Source organism: Myotis yumanensis, unplaced genomic scaffold (genome assembly GCF_028538775.1).
Source record: "Myotis yumanensis isolate MYYU_CA2020_CCGP unplaced genomic scaffold, mMyoYum1.0.hap1 SCAF_5, whole genome shotgun sequence".
Lineage (NCBI taxonomy): Eukaryota > Metazoa > Chordata > Mammalia > Chiroptera > Vespertilionidae > Myotis > Myotis yumanensis.
This window is the reverse complement of record NW_027223756.1, coordinates 106,006,420-106,028,405: the sequence shown is the minus strand read 5'-3', so window position 1 is coordinate 106,028,405 and position 21,986 is coordinate 106,006,420. Positions and strand designations below refer to the sequence as shown.

Below are 21,986 nucleotides of genomic sequence, written 5' to 3'. Positions count from 1 at the left end.
TGCCCTTATCTTGTAAGGAGAACAGAGCAAAAAGTGTGTCTGACTGATGGCAAAGCCAAGGAATCAGGGGAGAGCCTCGCCTGGAGTGAGGCCCTGAGCCTGGGGCATCACCAGCCTGGGGGGTGGGGGGTGGGCGGGGAAAGAGCCTCACTTGGAGTGAGGACCCTGAGTTCAGGGCAGTCTGTGACATCACCAGCTCAGGACACGGGAGTCACTTGGTCTCTTGGAACACAGTTCAGTCCTCTTTATGAGGCCATTGGACTAGATGGTCTCTACAACCCCGTCCCGGTGCCATATTCCATGGTCGGTGAACAGCATGCAGTGACTCCGTTAAGTGCCGTGCTGTGTGTCACAGGAGCTGCGATGGCAGACGTGGACAGGGAGTGGCCTCTGAACCCCTCAGCGTGCTGCCTCACGGCTGTGACTGCACTAACACTCAGGGAATTCTGAACCAGGAGCCCCGCATGTGCATTCTACACAGGCCCTGTCCCTGTGAGCCAGCTGGGACTAACTGGAACAGCCATTTTCCCACAAGCAGCTAGAGCCTGGCAGGAAGCCAGCCCTGGTGCCTGCAGACGAGCAGGGTGGGTGAGATGCTGTCTGGGGGGGCACTTCCAAGGGGTATGAAATGCTCTTGACCCTCTGCTGCCACTTGCTGTTTCTCAACCCTAGGATGAGACTGCCACCTGCTGGTCATGGGCATGAGCTCTTTGAAGGCCTCCGGGGCAGGTGCCTTTCAGTAGGAGGTGTCCAGAAAGGCTGGGCATGCTGCATTCGGCAGTTTCAATACTTGACAAAGGCTTCCTCATGCCAACTTCCAAAACAGAAGCAACACAAACACTCCTTCTCTGTCCTCCCCAATAACCCCCAGAGTGGCTTTCATTGGGTGTCAGGCATCAAGTATTCAATAAAAATGCCACCGGTAAGATAGTTATTAAGAATGTCATCAACAGATTCACTAGTACTGCATGTGCTGACGTGCAGGGTGACACTCATTCTGCGTGTGCTGTCGTGCAGGGTGACACTCGTTCTGCGTGTGCTGTCATACCGGGTGACACTCGTTCTGCGTGTGCTGACGTGCAGGGTGACACTCATTCAGTGTGTACTGATACGTAGGGTGACCCTCAGCGTGTACTGACATGCAAGGTGATGTATACTTATGACCACCAGGTTCAACCACCACCTTCAGGCTACTAGTTGGAAGAGACATCACGATCAGCAGGCAGAGTCAGCAGGAAGTGGCAGAAGTTGCAAAATGTAGGGCCATGGAGCAAATTATCAGAAGAGTGTTCCTAGGGCTTCTCTGGTTCCCCCCCCCCCCCCGCCCACCCCCGACACCCACTGAGAACTCCCGTGAAAGTCCTACCTTTGGTGGCAGCTAAATCACCAGGAAGAGAAGAGGGTAGGCAAGTCCTGTCCAGTAGTAAGTGGGAAGGACTCCTGTGTGGGGAGGAAGAGTGGAGCCTGGGGAGGGAGGAAGCTCTCCTGGACCTCTGCCCAGTCCCAAGGTCACGTCCCAGAGGGCAGTGGTGTAAGGCATTCTTTTCAGACAGTTCTACTCCACTGCCCACACTCACCACAGGAAGCCCCTGGAGCCAGAGAACTGTGCTCCCCCTCATTCACAAAGAAACACACCCAAAGTGCTTCAGGTCAAGGAGTATGTGCTTACTGCCATTTCTTGGTTTTCCTTTAGGTAATTATTTTACCTTGTCTTCTAACTCGCCGATTCAGTCCTCAGTTTCTTCTAGTCTACTGTTGAAACCTTCTATTGTGTTATCGCAGCTATGTCATTCTTCATTTGCTCTTGATTCTTACTCATGTTGGTGAAATTCTCATTTGGCTCCTTATAATTCTCATTGAGCTGCATGTATTTTTCATCCAGATGTTTGAGCATCCTTATAACCATTTCTCTGACAAATTACTTGCCTCCATTTCATTTAGTTACTTTCCTGGCAATTCCTCCTTTTCTTTCCTTTGGGGATTGTTTCTTTGTTTCTCCATTTTTGCTGTCCTGTTGTAATCATTTCTATGTATTTTTTTTTTTAAAGAAGATATCAAGATGATAAGGATATCAAAGGACAAACATGATCCAGAATGTCTTTGTTTCAACATGTCCTTGGACAGGAAAACTGGAATGAGAATGGTCCTTACTTCACACTGAGGCCCCTGAGTGTGCCTCCTGTGTGTCCACAGCACAGAGGGCACGCCAGTATCACACCAGCACTCTGGACCCAGTGGGTTCACTTGCTGCCTGCAGGCCATGAGGTCTCCAAGACCAGGATGGTCTCAGTTCTGTGCACCCATGTCCCTCTCACACAGAGCAAACATAAATCATTGTAGCTGGATGATACCTGGGCCTGTGGGCAGCCAGCCAGCCTTCCTACTTGTGTTCTGGGGCTTACACACAGATAACCCTGTGCTGGTCAGCTCGCCCCGCTCCAGCTAATCTGAACTCAGCAATGGATGAGACAGACCTGTGTTGTCCCCTTAGAGCTTTGAATCTAGCCTAGGACAAAATCTGGAGGTAGAAACAAGCAGAAACCACTGTGATAGGTGTTAGAAGGAAGTGGCCGAAGCTCTCATAGACTCATGCAGCATCTAAACTCATGTTTCCATGGGTCTCCTTCCCCATATGCCGGTTATGTGGCCTGTCCCACACTTAATAAGGGTGTTTTCTTTCCATCCTTTTTATTTTATTTTATTTTTAAATATATTTTATTGATTTTTTTACAGAGAGGAAGGGAGAGAGATAGAGAGTCAGAAACATCGATGAGAGAGAAACATCGACCAGCTGCCTCCTGCACATCTCCCACTGGGGATGTGCCCGCAACCCAGGTACGTGCCCTTGACCGGAATCGAACCCAGGACCTTTCAGTCCGCAGGTCAACGCTCTATCCACTGAGCCAAACCAGTTTCGGCTCCATCCTTTTTAAAATTTGTAACAGGACATGAAAAGGCTTGTTCCCAGGGCATAAAATATCTTCAAAATTCAAATTGGCTCCAAAATACAAAGAGAGCATTGCAAACTATAAATGTTTTATCCACAGAACATAGCACTAGCTGAGATAAAGTTCAGTGCACCTCGCCCCACCTTTGTGATATCTGTAATGAGCAGGCACTGTTGAAATGTCTCTTAAAAATCAATGCGTGTTAATGCTCACGGATCCACATGAGAACCTGCACTGCAACCCCCACTTAACAGATGGGGAAACTACAGAAGAGGGGTTATGGAACTTGGACAACATGACAGTCAAGAAGTGGCTGATCTAGGACTTGAACCGAAGCTCACTGTCCCCACAGCCCTGTGCCATCTGACATCCATTATCTATGGGTGCTGATCCAGGCTCACTGTCCCCACAGCCCTGTGCCATCTGACATCCATTATCTATGGGTGCTGATCCAGGCTCACCGTCCCCACAGTCCTGTGCCATCTGACACCCGTTATCTATGGGTGCTGATCCAGGCTCACCGTCCCCACAGCCCTGTGCCATCTGACACCCATTATCTATGGGTGCTGATCCAGGCTCAGGCTGCCGGGTGTAGGGAGAGCAGAGGACGCCATGTATAAGCACAGCCTCTTGCTTGCCGGGAGCTGGGATTTGTGCAGGACTCTCTAGTGAGGTGGCAACATTGAGACTTTATAAAGTTTACTTTTCCCACTTTCTAAAGTTCATGCATGACCTGTCCAGTCATTAAGGCTGCCGAGTGACGGAACATGGATTCTGGGGCTGCTGGGTAAAGCTCCATGTCTGTTAGTCCGGTGGTTACAGTGCCATTCAAGTTCCTGCTTCCTTACCGACCTCCTGTCTGGATGTTGCACCCATTACTGAAAGCGGGTGTTGAACTTTCAACTGTTACTGCAGAACTGTCTATTCTCCCTCGATTCTGTCCACGTCTTCTTCACGTCACTGACTCAGTGTTGGCTCAGATCTGCAAGCCCCTGACTGTGCCAAGTACTGACAACTGCTCGGGACAGTCCTGCTCATTCCCCAGGTCTCCGTGGAGGGATGAGGCGTGGAGCTGCCTTCTCCACCGTTCCAAACCTGAGCCTCCCGAGGACCTTCTGACACCGAGGTCACAGGACTGGAAGGGAAAGTAAGTCTGTTTCCTCCCGGGGACATTTATAGGTGTGGGTGTCAAAGCTTCCTCGGGGGTCAGAGCTCCATGAAGGGCCGGTTGACGAGCAGTCACCCTCACAGCAATCCCACACTGATGCCCCTCCTGCTCTGATCCCACCTTAGGAACTCTGGCCCAGGTGGCCTCATTTATTTCCTAACTTGCTTTCAAAAAACTTCTTCCCCAACTTCTAGTTAATGCATTTTCTTTGAGAAAGTGTAGAAAATATGAAAAAGCACCGCAATAAAACGATCTGCGGTCCCATTTCCTGAGGTAACCGCTGTTGGAATGCTGACATCTCCCACACTTAGAACAATGCCCGGTTCTGGTTAGTGTCTGGTGGGTGGCAGGACCACCTGGCATCCACTCAGCTCGCACTGTTATTCCAGATGGCACCTATGGCATCGGCACGCCCTCGCCTGGAAGCCTGTTCCATCACTTCATGAGTGCAGACGGGCCCTGTGCTGACTCACCTCCAGTCTCCACCCGCTGAGACTGTCCCTCCGCCTTCCAATAAAACAAAAGCTGGTTGTTTGCTCTGCTGATGAGGATGAAGATATTTTAAGGTTGTGAGTTCCACCATCTTTGTCATCTATGTCTGCCTGTCAATTAAGTGAACTTTGCTCCATTGAGTTGTTTTTAATCCTTAAAAAGCAGCGGAATGTCTCCTTTATTTTAAAATGAAATCTCCTATGAACCCTGCAACATGAAATAAAGAAGACCGAGCTCCACTGCGGAGGTCTGTGTGTCTGTGAGCGGCAGGTGGAGAGGCCGTTCATTCACAGCCTGTCCCGCGTGGCCCTCCCCGCACCCAGGCGGATGCACACCCTCGGGCTCCGGGCCAGGCTGCTGACCACACACCACTGTGCTGTGGTGGAGACCGGTCCTGCTGATGGCTGGAGGACACTGCCTCTGTGTCTCCCGGGGCTCCTCAGTGCCAGCACTCTGAGTCTGCTCCTGGGATTAAAGATGAGCCATCCATGGGGGCGTGGCTCGTGTGTGTCCCTCACCAGTACCTGAAGGAGCCTGACAGGGAGGAACCATTTCACTACTCTGCCAGGAAGAGATCATCAAGTACTTTGTGAACAGGACTATGTTGGATGGTTGCTGAAAACAACCGTATCTCAGGCTTCCCCAGCATCCTTAGACCCCTCCGTCCATTCCCTCCTCCATCATTCCTGCTTCCAGCCCCCATGACAGTTCTCTTTAGAGCTGGGCAGTTGTAACCAATGCTGTTGGTGCAACAAAATATAACAATAAATACTGAATTTCTTTTTTTTCCAAGGTACTGCGGGAGGGACTGTGGAGACCGCAAGGATGGTAAAGAACGCTTACTACTCTGACAGGGGAGAGAATTCACGTAAATTTGTGCTGCAAAGCAAGTCAATGCACCAGAATGTATGGTAAGAAAATTTCAGTATTTTTTAGCAGAACGTAGAGAAATTTTGAAAACTGACCCATCCAATAACAGCATCATCAACAGGAGGTGCTACAGAACAAGAGAAGGCGAAGGACACAGAAGGAACGTCCCCTCACTGCCTTGGCCTTCAGGACATAACCCTGCCCAAGAAGAAAGCACCCATAACAGCTGGAGACAGGTGAACGTGCGTTTTGCAATTGGCGTGTTAGACGTACTGAGAACGGAGGCTGGGAGTGAACTGCAGCGGGGAGACGTTAGGAAGGTGTGTTTACATGGAAAAGGGATGGATAGGGCTCGGACATAGTTTAGTGAGAACAAGAAGCACCACAGCCCACAGGCCAGAGGAGGAGCGTGTCCACTGGAAGAGAGAGACCGAAATCTGGCTAAGGAGGGGCGCTCTGGACCTCAGTAGCTGAATGGCTGAGCAGGTGTGTCTGGGCACTTGGGGGGGGAGGGGCGGGCTGGGTGGCTGAGCAGGGGTGCTCTGGGCATGGGGGGGGGGGGCGACTGGGGGCTGAGCAGGAGTGCTCTGGGCACTGGGGGATGGGTGGCTGGGTGGCTGAGCAGGGGTGCTCTGGGCATGGGGGGGGGCGACTGGGGGCTGAGCAGGAGTGCTATGGGCACTGGGGGATGGGTGGCTGGGTGGCTGGGTGGCTGAGCAGGGGTGCTCTGGCCACCTGTTGGGGGGGTGGCTGAGCAGGGGTGCTCTGGGCACAGGGGGGCACTGGGGGTTGAGCAGGGGCACTACTGGGCACTGGGGTGCTGAGTGGCTGAGCAGAGGTGCTGCTGGGCACTGGGCTGAGTGGACTGAGCGCTGGGAGCTGTGAGAGGCCAAAAGGAAGACAGAAGAGAAGCTCCGCCAACAGCACTGGTTACAACTGCCCAGCTCTCAGAGAACTGTCTTGGGGACCGTGAAGCAGTAATGATGGAGGAGCAAACGGACAGAGGGGCCTAAGGATGCTGGGGTGGCCTGAGATATGGACCATGAGTAGGTAGCCCAGAGACCCGTCAGCCTGGACAGACTCAGAGGTGCCAGGAGAGCGAGCCTCGGGACAGGGCTGATGCTGATCGTGCCCACAAAGCCATCCAGTCCTCTGCTGAGGCTAACAGTGAGCTCTAGGTGCGACTGAGGACAGCTGACCCTGTGAGTTGAGGGGTGCTGCCCCACAGAAGGGAAAAATGAACTCTCTGAGGGTGCTGGGATCTAGAGAGATCAGTTTTTAAGCCTTCCTTTCCTTACAGCCGTCAGAAATAGAAAACAAGAGTCCTCGTAAGAGAAAGACCAGAGTAACTTCCTAAAGAACTAGATACATGTTTTCTCCGGCCACTCTACATCTAGAAGGGGAGCGACTAAGACAGACTGGCCACTGCAGGCAGAGCTGGAGACTGACAAGGGCCAATCCCTACCTTCTTCTGGCTTCTGTCCGAGGCCTCAGGGCCTCAGTGTCCAGCCAGGGCCATCCCGTCCTCGTTCCTAAACCTGGGGTGAGGAAATGCTCCCCTTACCTCACTGCCTGTGCAGCACTAAAAGCAGACCCCAGAGTTGCCTCCACTGTGGGCTCTTCTAACTGGTTCTGGCCTGTGTATCTGGTGGATGGACTGGTGGACAGACGCCACAGGGGAGGAGAAGTTAACCCCTGTATGTTCCTGGATGGACTGACATAGACCGAGGGAACCCATTGTTCAGCAGAAATAAACCACTTCCTTACAAAAACTCTGGGGTACCCACCAATATTTCATGCCCGGTACCAACCCCAATCCTTGGGGCAAATGGAGCCAGAAGTCTAGGAATCAAAAGGCTTTATAGAAACTGTATCAGAAACTGGACTTGCCGGCCAGAGCACTCCCACGGTCCTTATAGAAACCTCTGGGTAGAAGACACGGATCACCCCTTTGGACGAGTGTCGGGTTGCCCTATGCCTACTGGCTTCTCTAAACCTCCCATTCTTGGCTTCAGTGAACAGGACAGGGACTTAATTTCATGTCTGACCAGCCACATGCAGGAACTAACTAGTGTGCCTGGAGGGCATCATCAACAGGTAAAAGGGTGTGGCCTCCACTGACCTTAAGCCTTGCCATCCCTTTTGACTTGGAGATGGTTTTGAGAAGAAAGCACACATTGCTGCCTTGCTGAGAAGGCCCTTATAAGATGCTCACCACCTACTGCCATCAAAATGAAGAAAAAATTACTTTGGGCCCTGACTGGTTTGGCTCAGTGGATAGAGCGTCGGCCTGCGGACTGAAAGGTCCCAGGTTCGATTCCAGTCAAGGGCATGTACTTGGTTGCAGGCACATCCCCAGTAGGGGGTGTGCAAGAGGCAGCTGATCGATGTTTCTCTCTCATCGATGTTTCTGACTATCTTTCTCCCTTCCTCTCTGTAAAAATCAATAACATATATTTTTTTAAAAAATTACTTTGGATTCACACAAGCCACACTAGCTTGGTGTGCCCATCACTGTCAGGATAATTAGAAGATCATCAAAAGGTGACCTTGAGGTCAGGACTCCTGGGCCAATTCCCAGGCCCCAGAGGCAGACACAAGCATGAAGCAGACAGCTCTTCCCAAGATCACAGATCAAGAAACTTCACTCCACCTATTTTCTCCCCTATTGGGTCTCAGCACTTGTAGAGGGAAATGAAAGAGCAGGGGACCTTTCTTTTAACCAAGCCTCCACTTCCTTCAGCCATTTATTAAAAGGAGGACAGGAGCTTGCTTGCCTCAATCTTGCCTATTTTCCATCTGGTTCTCCACCATGGCTCTTCCTCAAACCGTGTCTCACTCTTATGAACTTAAACTCCTACTGGTTTCTCAACAGGTCAAGCACAGACACCCCCTGTACCAGCTTTCCAAACCCTGGCCGCATTAATGAATCAACCCGAGTGCTGGCTATGTCGACATTTAGACCACTGGCAGGAGCAAAAAAACTAATTAGTGTTCCTGCCAATGGGAGGACCTGGAGGACCAACTCCAGAAAATGGATGAATGACAATGTGTGGCATCCATGACCAAGAAAACAATGTCATTCTTCTCCTTTTGGTGAGTCAATCGGACACACACACACACACACACACACATGCACGCACATGCATGCACAAACACACACACACACACACACACACACACAGAAATGCCTTTAAAAGCTCAAGGACTGTCTCTGCTCAGGCAGACACTCAGAAGGGCATTTCCCCTTTGCAGTGAAAGCAGGCACAGTGCGAGGCCTTGCTTGGGTCGTGTATCAAGGCAACATTGCAACCTCCCTGTGCTGTGATTCCACACGTGGCATCCTCAAACCTCTCACGAAGGTCACGAATGGTCTTGGTGCAGGCTCTTATGGTACAGACACTTGCCAGATGTTACATGTGGCTCACCAGCTCACTTGTGCAACCTTGGGTAGCTCAGTGGCTCCCCTGATTAGCTGCCAAAGACCAAACATGATCTGTGGGTAGACCAACAATCCAGACTGAGTTGCTCAGGTAACAAAACCAAGCCCTGTAGCTGCCAAGGCCTAGCTCTCGTGCACTATTCCACAACCTGCTCTGTTCCTACAGACTGACAGGAACACACAGGGATGGAGAGGTGCAGACGCCGGCAGGACAGGTGACAAGGCACGCCAACCGCGACCCGGTGGTCACATGTTCCTGTCTGATCTCAGCCATGAACAACACTGGCCTTTCCATCTCATGTGGCGACCAGGGATAGGAAGGCTCCCGCCCAGATGGTAAGGATGATGTGGACTCGGACTCCTGACGCCCTCGGTCACCAGGTCCTCCGCCTTCGATGCCAGCCAAATTACAACCTGTCTCCCCTGCCTTAAAGTAGTGCCACGTGAACACGCCAGATGAGATGTCCTAGGAAACCGCTTGGGCCTCACAGTCCTAAGTTCTTTCCAGCACGGAGATCCCTCTTCCCAGGCTTGGGACCTTGTCAGTCGGGAAAGGCAGTTCTACATCTTTCCAGTGTCACAGAGCGAGAGTTCGGTGTCACTGTGCAAACCCTGGATGCACAGTGCTCAGAAGTGACTGGTTAGCCTTGCTGGGCTCCACGCTCCCCTCACCGGGACACACGGAAAGCCCAAGCGGGAGGAGCTGTGCAACCCCCCGGGAGGCGTGCCGCCTCTGTGCCCATCTCTTGGGACGAAAAGCCCCTAACCTGAACCCTTTGAAGGACAAGATGAACGCTCTCCCTCTGATAAATGGGCCTCAGCCATGCGATGGGAGCTGGATTTAACGGGATGTGGGTGCTCAGATTCGCAAGTTTTCACTTTCCTCATGCCGTTCTAATCTGTGTCCTTCTCTCCCTCTGCAGACCCCTGGCCACTCTGCCCCAAACCCAACCCTCTGTCCACAGCCACCTGTCCCGCGGCTCCGTGACACATCCCGGGAAGTAGAGGGGTCCGGCGCTTTTCACCCCACACGAGGCCACGTGGGCGCACGGACTCGCGTTCAGCGCTCCTGAGAAGCAGCAGGTGCACGGAGGGCACCCCCACCTTCATGAGGGGCCTCCCTGGCCCAGGGGGAACAAGGGAGGAGGAATGGCGACGAGCCATCTGTGCAGGCGAACCCTTCTCTCCTCCCACCATCTACCACCAGCGTAGCCGCAGTGGTTCTCAACCTTCTGGCCCTTTAATACAGTTCCTCATGTTGTGACCCGACCATAAAATTATTTTCGTTGCTACTTCATCACTGTAATGTTGCTGCTGTTATGAATCGTCATGTAAATATCTGATATGCAGGACGGTCTTAGGCTAACCCTGTGAAAGGGTCATTCGACCGCCAAAGGGGTCGAGACCCACAGGTTGAGAACCGCTGGTAGAGCTTTCTGCTCTGGCCCCTTTCGGGGCGTGGTCCTCTCCTGAGGGTCCCTGGACCTGAGATGAGTAAGCTCCGCTGTGGACCTGTCCCCTGTCCCCATAGTCCTGAGACCCAAACGGGACGGGGGCGGGGGAGGAGGGGAGAGGGGGACAGAGGGGTTGCTGCCTGCAGTGCGCAATCGCTCCCTTCCCGGGTGCGCTCCATGCTGCCGGGTCCCAGCGCAAACCCGGGTCCCTCTCGAGTTCACGCCGCGGGGTGCGTGCCCCTCCGTCCTCTGCCCCCGAGGGGTTCGCGCCGGCCATTGGGATTCGCAACTCACTCGCAAACCACACGACAAGCCGGCGCGGCCCGCGGGGAAGGCCCGGAGCGCACCCGCCCGCAGCCGCTGCACCAGGATCCGGGGGGAACGCCGGTGGGACCCTCGCCGCGGGAACGGGCGGTGACAGCTACTTCCGGTCCGGTCGGGGCACTTCTTCCAGGGAAACCGGAATGGCCAGCTTCCCGCCCGGAGGCCACCGGCGGCGGGGCGGGCCCGCAGGTGCGGCTGGTGGGCGGCGGCCGCCCCGCCCTGAGCGCTGCCTGCCGGCGGTCACGGACGCAGCCGGCCGTGGGCGGGGCCTGAGCGCGGGGCGGGCCCACTTCCGGGGCGGGGCGCCGCGCATGCGTAGTCGGCGGCCTGGCTCCCTGGACCGGCCTGGGAAGGCGGAAGCGCGGAAGGCGGGCTTCCGGCTGCGGGTGGCGGTGCCATGGAGGGGCGCGCGGCGGCGGGAGGCGGCCAGAACGGGCTCCGGGAGCGGCGAGGGCCGGGCGACGCGGCGCCGCCGCAGCAGAACCACCAGGGGCGGCCTCCGGCGGCGGCGGAGCGGCAGCCCCGGCACTCGTACTGGCTGGACCTCTGGCTGTTCGTGCTGGTGGACCTGGTGCTGTTCCTGGTCGTGTACCTGTGGCCGTGGTGAGCGCGGGGAAAGGGGGGCGGGCGCCTGGGCCGCGTGTCTGTGGGATGTTCTGCCAGGAAGCCGCGGGGTGCGCGCCCTCGCCCCGAAGGCACGGAGGTGACTTCGCCCCTCGGAGCTCGCGGCATTCGCGCGGGGACCCGAGCGGCCGGAGGGCCGAGCTTCCTGCAGGCGGGGTGTCTGCGTGGCCCCCAGGCCCCGCACTGCCCGGCAGCCGGACCCGGAGCCCGCCGCGCCGGGGTCTCGGGCCCCAGGGCTGCCTTTTCGGCAATGTCAGCTTTCCATCCGGGACCCGCCGGACCCCTCTGCACACACCCCCATCCCGGACACCCGTGGGCAGTTCACGGAGCTCGGTGGGTTCCGCCTGCAAGCCCATTTTCCCAGCCGCGCCCTCGGAAGACAGTCCAGGCAGCGGGGAGGGAAGGAAGGGGAAGGAGAGGGGAGGGGAGGGAAGGGGAGGGACGCAGGGCTGAAACGGGGATGGGGGGTGAGGGGGCAGGTGGAGCGGAGGAGAAGGGAGAGGAGGAGGCGCCTATGGGAGAAAGGATCCACCTATATGGGAGAAGGGACCCACCTATATGGGAGAAGGGACCCACCTATATGGGAGAAGGGATCATCCACCTATGGGAGAAGGGATCCACCTATATGGGAGAAGGGATCCACCTATATGGGAGAAGGGATCATCCACCTATGGGAGAAGGGACCCACCTATATGGGAGAAGGGACCCACCTATATGGGAGAAGGGATCATCCACCTATGGGAGAAGGGATCCACCTATATGGGAGAAGGGATCCACCTATGGGAGAAGGGATCCACCTATATGGGAGAAGGGATCCACCTATATGGGAGAAAGGATCCACCTATGGGAGAAAGGATCCACTAATATGGGAGAAGGGATCCACCTATGGGAGAAGGGACCCACCTATATGGGAGAAGGGATCATCCACCTATGGGAGAAGGGATCCACCTATGGGAGAAAGGATCCACCTATATGGGAGAAGGGACCCACCTATATGGGAGAAGGGACCCACCTATATGGGAGAAGGGATCATCCACCTATATGGGAGAAGGGATCATCCACCTATGGGAGAAGGGATCCACCTATGGGAGAAGGGATCATCCACCTATGGGAGAAGGGATCATCCACCTATGGGAGAAGGGATCCACCTATGGGAGAAGGGATCCACCTATGGGAAGGGATCCACCTATGGGAGAAGGGATCCACCTATGGGAGAAGGGACCCACCTATGGGAGAAGAGATCCACCTATGGGGGAAGGGATCCACCTATGGGAGAAGGGATCCACCTATGGGAAGGGATCCACCTATGGGAGAAGGGATCCACCTATGGGAGAAGGGATCCACCTATGGGAAGGGATCCACCTATGGGAGAAGGGATCCACCTATGGGAGAAGGGATCCACCTATGGGAGAAGGGACCCACCTATGGGAAGGGATCCACCTATGGGAGAAGGGATCCACCTATGGGAAGGGATCCACCTATGGGAGAAGGGACCCACCTATGGGAAGGGATCCACCTATGGGAAGGGATCCACCTATATGGGAGAAGGGACCCAAGGCTCCTGGACTTCGGAGTTCTCTATGCACGGTGAGTTCACGGCCCTAGGTCCTCACGCTGGCAAGTGAGAGCTCTTGATGGCAGTTGACCGAGTTTTGGCAAAGATTTGAGCCTAAGTTCGTAGCTGAGGCCCCTCTGTCTCCGGTTTCTGGGCTCTGGCAGGTGGGCAGGGACAAGGGCAAGTGGGGGGACGGGAGACTTGGGTGTTTCTATAAGATCCTCTGTGGGGCCATTTGTACAGGGGACGTTTCCTCTCTCCTGCACCTCCCCCTTTTGGGTAGAGATGTACCTCAAGTATAGTCATTTTCTTTTTTTTAAGGACCTGAATTTTCAGCTCTGGATAGAAACAGAAGCCTTTGATCAATGGTTCGGGCTATTTTCTGCTCTTGTCAATGTCGTTCACCTGGAATAGGCAAGTCCCCGAGACAGTCAGTTTCACAAGTGGGCACAAAGTACTATGGGAAGAGAAAGGAAACGCTGTTGATGAGTACTCGGTTTTTACAGATGGATTGCCCGCTATCTACATCCAGAAGTTGACTCCTGGACTGAATTCTGAACACGACTTACAGCTTCTTGAACAAAGACAGGATTGTGCAACAGGAGAACTTCAGACTCTTAAGGGGCCTTCTTTCCTTTTCCACATTCCTTACTCTTTGGGGGACTAGATTAAATGGGTAGTGACCTCACCCATTCATAGCTGAGTCCTTAAAACTGGACTCTTTGATTCCTGTTTCAAAACTGTCTTCAAATAGCTGATGGCTTTATAGGAGCTGAATTAAAATATTTGTACAGAATGGTTTAGTGTACCCATTAAGAACTACAGCAGTGACTTTCCCTTAACGTTTCAAGGGTTGACCAGGGTTTAGTATGATGCAATGTTATATATGGTGAATTATTAAGGTGAAGTATCTAAAATTAAATTCCTAGAAAGCAAGGGGAGAATTTTAGAAAAGGAATTAAAAGCTACACAGAGAGTGCAGGTCTACAAGTTATTGGCTGTAAGAATCCAGCTTAAGTTCTAGATGCAATGGGCCTCTGTTTGGCTGCCAGGTTGACATGACTTTAGAGAAAGTACATAATATCCAGTGGAAGGCTAGCAGCAGCTCCTCCTGCCCAGTGCTCCCCTTCTTCTTTAAGCTCCTGAACTCCCAAGAGGACAGCGTGTTTCAATCCTATTATTTATTATTGTGGTTACATTAAGAATGGTGGCCAAAACACGTTTGTTTTTATAATTACTGTAACTTAACTATTCAGCAAAATCAGCATATTTATTCACTCAACAAATATTTGAGCACTTGTATCGGCCGGGTACAGCAGCGAACAAAACGGAAATCACTGCCTTCGTGGGGCTCAGCACCTTAGTTTTTCTCTGAATAAACAAGAATTTACATCCTAGGAGTGCGCAGCTGGCATCTGAGGAGCAGGGCCGCACTCAGTAGCTACGATACACCCTTCAGACGTACAGGACAGACACTCCTTTACATACAATGTTCGGAACAGCCTCTTGTCGAAATGGGGGACATTGGATGGATGTGAATCGCCTACGTATTTTGGGAAGACGCCCCTTCTTTCAAATCAGGGCAAGGATCTGGTGAATGCTGCGTCCTCTGCCTTTCAGAATGGCACTTGGGTTACAGTGGAATCTGGGACTGATTTGGGAGGGCTTTATCTGTCAACTACAAGGTTAACAATGACGCCTCCAGGGTACCGTTGATCTCTGTGAAGAAAACCTTTCGGGCAAAGGTGGGAGCATCTAGAGCAGTGATGGCGAACCTATGAACTCATTTTTTTGGTTGATTTTTCTTTGTTAAATGGCATTTAAATATATAATATAAATATCAAAAATATAAGTCTTTGTTTTACTATGGTTGCAAATATCAAAAAAATTTCTATGTGTGACACAGCACCAGAGTTAAGTTAGGGTTTTTCAAAATGCTGACACGCCGAGCTCAAAATGTTTGCCGTCACTGATCTAGAGAAACACAGAACTGGGATTTCCTTCCGTTTCCAAACATTGTATGAACTGTTTCTGTGCTGCTGGCTGGTAATTTTGCCCAATAAATGTTTATTGTGCAGCTAACTTGGTCTGATGTGCACTCGAGGTTGTGACAGGATGACAGTTCTCATGTAGCTTACTCACTGCTGAGTCACACACGGGCTTGCACTGCGCACTACCTTTCCCAGCCTAAATCAGCCCACACACAGCGATGGCACATGCTGAGCATTTCTGCACGGGTGACACGGAGACTCTGAGCTGGGCCTGGCTGTGACGCCACCCGGAAGTGGTGGCAGGTGAGGCGGAACCTGTCCTCCAGGTGCTGAGTAAGAGATGGCACTACCACTGAGCTGCGGCCTCAAGCAGTGACGGCTCACGTGCCCACAGTGACGGCTTCTAAGCCTCCACCCTGGTAAATGGGACACCAAGGACGTTGGCACACTTGCTATGGCGAGAACAAAGACACCAAAAGAACAGCGATATGACTTTGGTAAATTTCACAAGCTTAGAAGTAAAACGGCTGTTTTCACAGCCATTTGAAATGAACTGGCTGATTAGCAGCCGTGCGGAAGGCTGTTAGCCTGAAAGTGTTAGAAAGTGAAGTGCTGCCCGTTCCCACCCCTCACTGCACGGACTCACTCGGAGCCCACAGGGTGTTGAGGGCCAGGAGGCATCCAATGTGGATAATGCTCCAGGACAAGGGTCATGAAGCTGGCCAGTGGCCCACGGCTGGCCACTCACCGCCTCTTTCTAAGGCCCGTGAGCTGAGAGCGTGGCGGGAGAGAAGGGGTTATTTCCTGACATGTAAGAATTGTGTGGCATCTCAGGTGTCCACGTCCACACTTCCCTGGCACACGCCTGCTTCCCCGGCCCTGGCGGAGCTGAGCCGTGAGCTGCGGACCCGTGTCCACAGGCCTTGAGTGCCGCCTGGCCCCTCACCGAGTCCGCCCGCTCCTGTGGGGGCTGCTCAGGCTTCACTGCCGTTTCCCTCAGGAGCCTCCTGTGACAACACTTGGTGGTCAGTGACATGCCAAGTCCCCCTGAACTTGAAATTGACGTGTTTCACATAAAGTATATAATCCACGTGGGGGGAGAAGAAGCCACAGTTCATGAATGCAAAGAAAGGTCCAACCACATCAACTTAAAGATCCGTTTATCTAAAAAAAAAAAAAAAAATTTGAACTGGAAAAACTCATTTCACATGAAAATAGAACATTTGGAAGACAAGTATTTTGAACATTACAATTGGTTGCACTATTTCAAAATTATAGTTTATAAGCAGAAAACACCTATAAAAATAAATAGGCACCCTAAAAATAAAGATTTTAGATGTGGATTATTAGTTACTAAATAAGCACTCAAACTGCATGTGGAGTGTCGGCTCACATGAGGACGAACGGTCACTTCCAGCCTGTTCAAGCTGTTACATGATTCGGGATGTTTTGGCCGGACAGCACTCTGACAGGAGTCCAAGGGGGCATTCCTGGTTTGAACTCAACTGTGAGTGTAAATTAAAATCTGTGAGATGGCCGTTAAATATCAGAAATCAGTTTAGCTATTTCAAATAATACATCTCAACTGAACATCTTGACCAGTAGAATAAAAACCTACACAAAAGGTTTTTGAAAGCTATTAAAAATACATGAAGCTCATTTTCTAGTATGTTACAATGTTATAAAAGCAATGTTTATATACACTGACATTTCAAAGTTTACAAAGTTTACAATATTTACAAATGCTCCATACTCAAAGTCATGTTAAAAATACGCTTTCTTAGAAGATAAAATGTAATTTAGTTGATATTCAAGTATTTCTAAATGAAGAGAAGGTAACAATCACTATTGTAGTTAGAAAAGGCTATTAAAAAGCCTTCTTGGTGGAAGACAACTCTAAGATTTGATAACTGGGTAAAGTTAGATTTTTGTCAGCAATTACTTTCTATTTGTCTAGAAGTATTTTAAATCATTTACATTTTGGACTATTTTAATTTATGGAATTGGTCAAAGTATTAAATTTAGTAATCAGTTTATAAATGATCAAGTTCTACCTATAAACTTTACCCATTGGCAAAGGCAAGAAAAGCTTTCAGTGTGTCCTTCTTCATTCGCGGGAGTGGACAATGTGAAACTCAGTTGAGCCACAATTAGGTTCCTCAGTTAGTACAGATTGACAACTAATAAAGTCGTAAGACAAAGTAACTCACACACTTGTGAGTTCATTGTAATAATGGGAGATTCCTTTATTTTATTTAAAAATAGAGCCCACTCCATGAGTGTAGTTAGGGTAAAACGACATTTCATTCAAATTAAACCCTCTAAATCAAAGGCAACAATTTTATCTGGAAACCCAGAAGGATTTTCAGATACAAGAATCAGAAAATCAACAAAATGGGTTGCCAACCTGCAGACAGAAGAGGTGAAGCAGGGAAAAGCCAAGTGGTCACTGAGGTTCCCAGGAGGCACTAGGTCACCTCCCAACACTGGTCACTAGCAGCCCACAGTGACCACACCAAAATAAAGGCCATTCACATTTCATACAAACGTTTAAAAAAGTAACAAGATAAATAAATATACTAAAGCTAAGTATTTTATTATTTTTAGCTTGCCTGGCTGAAGTATTGTTTATTGATACAACAGTCAAAGGCCAAAATGATGTTAACTAAGCATTCTGAATATGAAAGTTCTAGGAGCAAAATAAGTTTCTCCTGTTTTGACCTTGAGTATTGAATTTATAATTTTCTTTATTGCCCAGCAGTGTGGCTCAGTGGTTGAGCGCCGACCTATGAACCAGGAGGTCATGGTTCGATTCCCAGTCAGGGCACAGGCCTGGGTTGCGGGCTCGATCCCCAGTGTGGGGCGTGCAGGAGGCAGCTGATCAATGATTCTCTCTCATCATGATGTTTGTATTTCTATTTACCTCTCTCTTCCTCTCTGAAATCAATAAAAAATATAATATTTTAAAAATGTCTTTATCATTAAGGCTTTTCCCCCAAATGCTATCAATTTCACGGTTTGGTATTGTCTAAGAAGTCGGAACCCACGGGCTGGCCAAGTGTCCTTTGGCCCTACGAGAAAGTGCCTGTTCAGAAAGCCCAGCCGGCTTTGCCTACCGCTACACATCCCCTGGCACGTTTCAGTGAGCACAGGGTAGCCATCTCCACACACGAGTTCTGGGTACTCTCACAGTCGGGGTTCTACCAACCACAAAATAAAGGGACAGACTCCATTTTTATTCAACCACAGCATACAATAAGTGACTTTCTGCACGCCCCTATTTTTCGAGGCAAGCCAAGACTCAACGGGATTTCTAAAATACCCAGTAAGTTGATTGTGTCGAGGTAAAAGTACACAGAGGAAGCTAAAGCGACGAATGACAAACACTACGGTTTTCATTTCATTGCTCACTAGGTTCGGTCCGTCCACTCCTTCCTGCTGTGATGGCCTCTGAGTGGGAGCTGCGGGGTCCTGGTTCATCTATCACAGTGGACACTGGGTTTGTGTCTTTGCTCAGGAGGGCAGCTTGCCCCGAGGCTGTCCAGCAGCGTAGGTCCCAGGCCTCCTGCGCCCAGAGGGGCCGGGTTCTCGCTCCCGCAGCCGGAGCGCTCGGGGAGGCAGAGCTTGGGCCTCTGGTGGTACTTTAGCCTGTACGTGTCGGTCATGCAGCTGTCGACGGAGAAGTAGGTGGTGAGGCAGATGGTCTCCCCAGGACAGGCCGGACTCCAGTCTGCTGGTTGGCATGAGGCAGCCACACCTGCCCCCAGGCCCGCCTGGGCACCGCTGGCTGAGCTGGCCGGGGGGTTCCGGGCGGCGCCCATGCGCTCTCTTGCATGGACCGTCTGCTTGAGCCTTTCGTCCCGGGAAGGGGCGCTCACTGCTGAGCCCGGTTCTGCTGTCCCCGTGCTGAGCGGCGGGGGACCAGCCGAGTGAGAGCTGGGCGCCTCTGGGAGCCTGGCCGCGGGTGCAAGGCCGTTTTTCCCTGGCTGTGGCACACGGGTCACAGCATACCTTTTTGGTGGCAAAGGGGGTGGTGGATTCTGGCAAATGAGTTTTGGCACCTGACCACCGTTGGCTCTGCGAGAGGACGGAGCCCCACGCCCCCTGGGTGGGGAGGTCTCCAGGGAGCACGGGTCCGTGGCCGTGCACTGCCGGGCGAGGGGGGCAGCGCCGGGCGGGAGCCCCGCAGCTCTCCCCGGCACCGAGGCTGGTGCGAAGTCATCGCTGTTCGTTCTCATTCCAGAAGCAGGACTAGCATCGGTGTGAGAGACCGCACCTGTCCCCTCGGAGCTGCCTCCATCTGGCCGTGCGGGAAACTGGCACTTGCTGGCATGTTCAGGCTTCTGCTCCCCCGACAGGGTGAGCTCACCAGCTGGGAGGCCCCGGAGGACGTGTGGCCCCGACGCAGGGAGCAGCTTCCCGCTGGGGTCGCGTCCACGGGACCTGGAGTAGAAAAGCAAAGCGAAGCTGCAGGCCCACATGCGAGCAGGCAGCGCGGGGGAACTGTCCGGTCACCTCCCCTCCCAGCAGCACGTTAGGCGGCTTTTGTGACATCACAGAAACGGAAGGGATCTGAAGCATTAACGTCTTACACTCTGACTCTCAACCATACAGGAGTGCTTACCAGAAACACCGGCCAAGTTTCTAAGCGTTAGAAGTGTGATTTAAAAAATGAAATCAAGTTTCTAAGCATTAGAAGTGTGATTTCAAAAGCTGTGAATTTCAGACTTAAGGAAGATATTCCCAGCAAACTCTTTAATCCCCTAAGACACTTCCCAACCAACACTGCAGAGTTTACAGTAATGGAGGTACTTTAATCTTGACACGTAAGGATAGGAGACTAATTTAAAATAATCTAGTTAACCAAGATTACATCTATTTAGGTAGTGATTAACCTCTAAGGTGAAGATAAAAGGTAGCACATTGCAGACAGTTTTGCTCACCTGGTCATTTCTATCGTGGGCATTACAGAAGGATGGAGAGCTGAGGCTTTGCTAGGTAGACAAGAGCTACGGTCAGGTCTCAGCTCCAATACTTCGGACAAATTGCTTCATCTAAGTCCCGAATTTTCTCTTTTGCAAAATACCATCTACTTTGTAAGGATCTACGAGGACTGAAGCAATTGTGTTGTGCCTGTGGCCCTCTCTCCTTAGGTCTACATCCTTCTAACTGCCCCCCAATAAGACGGGTATCAGCATGCCGCAGGCCACGGCTGCGGGTAGTAACGGGCACTGTGCCTCTCTGTAAGTGAAGCGTTCCTCTAATACACCCACTTATGAAAAAGACATTAATATTCCCAACTGTCCCTCCTTACCTTTTCATTACAGGGTTTTTTATTTGTGGATGTGATTCTGGGTCATGAGACTTAAAGCCTACTTCCAAGTTCTTGAATTCTTTTCTGCAGCCTGAGGAGGGACAAAAGTGGGAGCATTTAAAATCTTCCAGTTAACAAACAAAACAAATTCCTCGACTCAGCTCAAATAGCACCTCTTTTCTGGCCCTTTCTACAGAATGAGTGGCTCTTCCCTCAGTCTGTCACCTGAAAGTGTCAGCAATGCCAGAAAAATGCTCTTCCCACGGGTTGGGCTGGACCAGGGCCTGTGTCCCGGGTGCCTGTGTCCCGGGTGCCTGTGTCCCGGGTGCCTGTGTCCCAAGTGCCTGTGTCCCGGGTGCCTGTGTCCCAGGTGCCTGTGTCCCGGGTGCCTGTGTCCCAAGTACCTGTGTCCCGGGTATATGAGTCCCAGGTGCCTGTGTCCCAGGTGCCTGTGTGCCAGGTGCCTGTGTCCCGGGTGCCTGTGTCCCGGGTGCCTGTGTCCCAAGTACCTGTGTCCCGGGTGTATGAGTCCCAGGTGCCTGTGTCCCGGGTGCCTGTGTCCCAGGTGCCTGTGTGCCGGGTGCCTGTGTCCCAGGTGCCTGTGTCCTGGGTGTACGAGTCCCACTGCTGAGGAGGTACGGGACCCTCGCTTGAGGACGGAGGGCTCGGTGGGAGCCTAGAGTCACGGCTGACCGGGTGGTGACCAAGCCAGCCCCTCAGCCCTGACAATGGCGCTTCCTCAGTAACGAGACCACAGAAATGATTCACCTGCCTCACAGGAGTAGGAGCCCCACTGGGTCACAGCGCACACCACGTTACACCCCCCCACTGCCACTAATAACCCTAACCCTAACCACACCCCACTGCCACTGATGAACCCTAACCTTAACCGCCCAAGTGGGTTGTGAGAAGTGGATAATAATTATTTACTCTTACAACTGAACACCATTTTTACTGGAAAAGATGACAAGTGTGGGTATCAGACTTGGTTATTTGGCAGAAATTTTCTTGAACATTAAAGAAGTGAATACTTGACTTCAAGAAAACCAACTGGCAGTGTTTACTGCCAGTGATGGAATTCAAGCTTTTAGATCAAAGTAAGACTATCGAAAAACTTACTACCTACCTCTGTGAATTTTTTAGCTTCCCAATTATTATAGACTTTCTGCTAAAGTCTGTAGGGATATTAACAAATAGGGTTTAAAAAAAGATATATAAAGATAGTATCAAAATAAGACCCGAAGCAGGGAGGCATGAAACAGATGAACATACCTCGATGTGGGGCTGGGGGGACAAGAAGAGATAAACCAAAGAACTTATATACTTATATGCAGAGCCATGGGCACGGGCCATAGGGTGGGGAAGACCTGGGGGGCGGGGGGTAAGGCCTGGGAGGAGGGGGGAAGAAGGGGGATGGGGTGGGAGACATCTATAATACTATCAACAATAAAACATATATATTAAAAGAATTAAAAATGAACTCTTCTTTAAAAAAAAAAAAAGATCAAGGACTGGAAGACTTACATAATTTAGCAAACCAGTATTTCCCAAATAAAGATGCGTGGATGTTATAAAACCATGCGTGAGTCTGGTTATTTAAAGTATTTAAAATGTTTGGTTTAATGCTTAGTACAGCCAATATTGATAGATATAACTATACAAAGGTCTTGAGGTCCTCAATGTTTTTTAATGATATGCGGTTAAAAGGTTTGAACCACTGCTCTCGATTAAAAAAATAGCTGCTTCCTAAAACCCCTATCTCAGCTGTACTGTGAGACGCTCCCCTTCTCACCCCGAGGGGCAG

General features: G+C 51.5%; 1 protein-coding gene and 1 long non-coding RNA gene across 4 annotated transcripts in view; one reads left to right on the top strand and one right to left on the bottom strand.

Moving 5' to 3' along the window:
• Positions 1-11,210: 11,210 nt before the first annotated feature.
• Positions 11,211-14,959, top strand: LOC139011324 (uncharacterized). The gene is made up of 2 exons (XR_011471594.1): positions 11,211-11,301; positions 13,384-14,959. It is a non-coding gene; the product is annotated as an uncharacterized lncRNA (long non-coding RNA).
• Positions 14,960-16,011: 1,052 nt separating this feature from the next.
• USP53 (ubiquitin specific peptidase 53) overlaps positions 16,012-21,986 on the bottom strand; it is a 50,222-nt gene continuing 44,247 nt past the window's right edge. For 2 of the 3 annotated variants that reach the window (XM_070416900.1, XM_070416902.1), the window contains 3 exons: positions 20,183-20,273; positions 19,812-19,862; positions 16,012-19,311 (listed from right to left, as the gene is read on the bottom strand). In XM_070416900.1, the coding sequence (XP_070273001.1) occupies positions 18,345-19,311; positions 19,812-19,862; positions 20,183-20,273 (1,109 nt within the window). In that variant the 3' untranslated portion in view covers positions 16,012-18,344. The remainder of the gene's footprint in view (positions 19,312-19,811; positions 19,863-20,182; positions 20,274-21,986) is intronic. The other variant, XM_070416901.1, reaches the window with a different exon arrangement.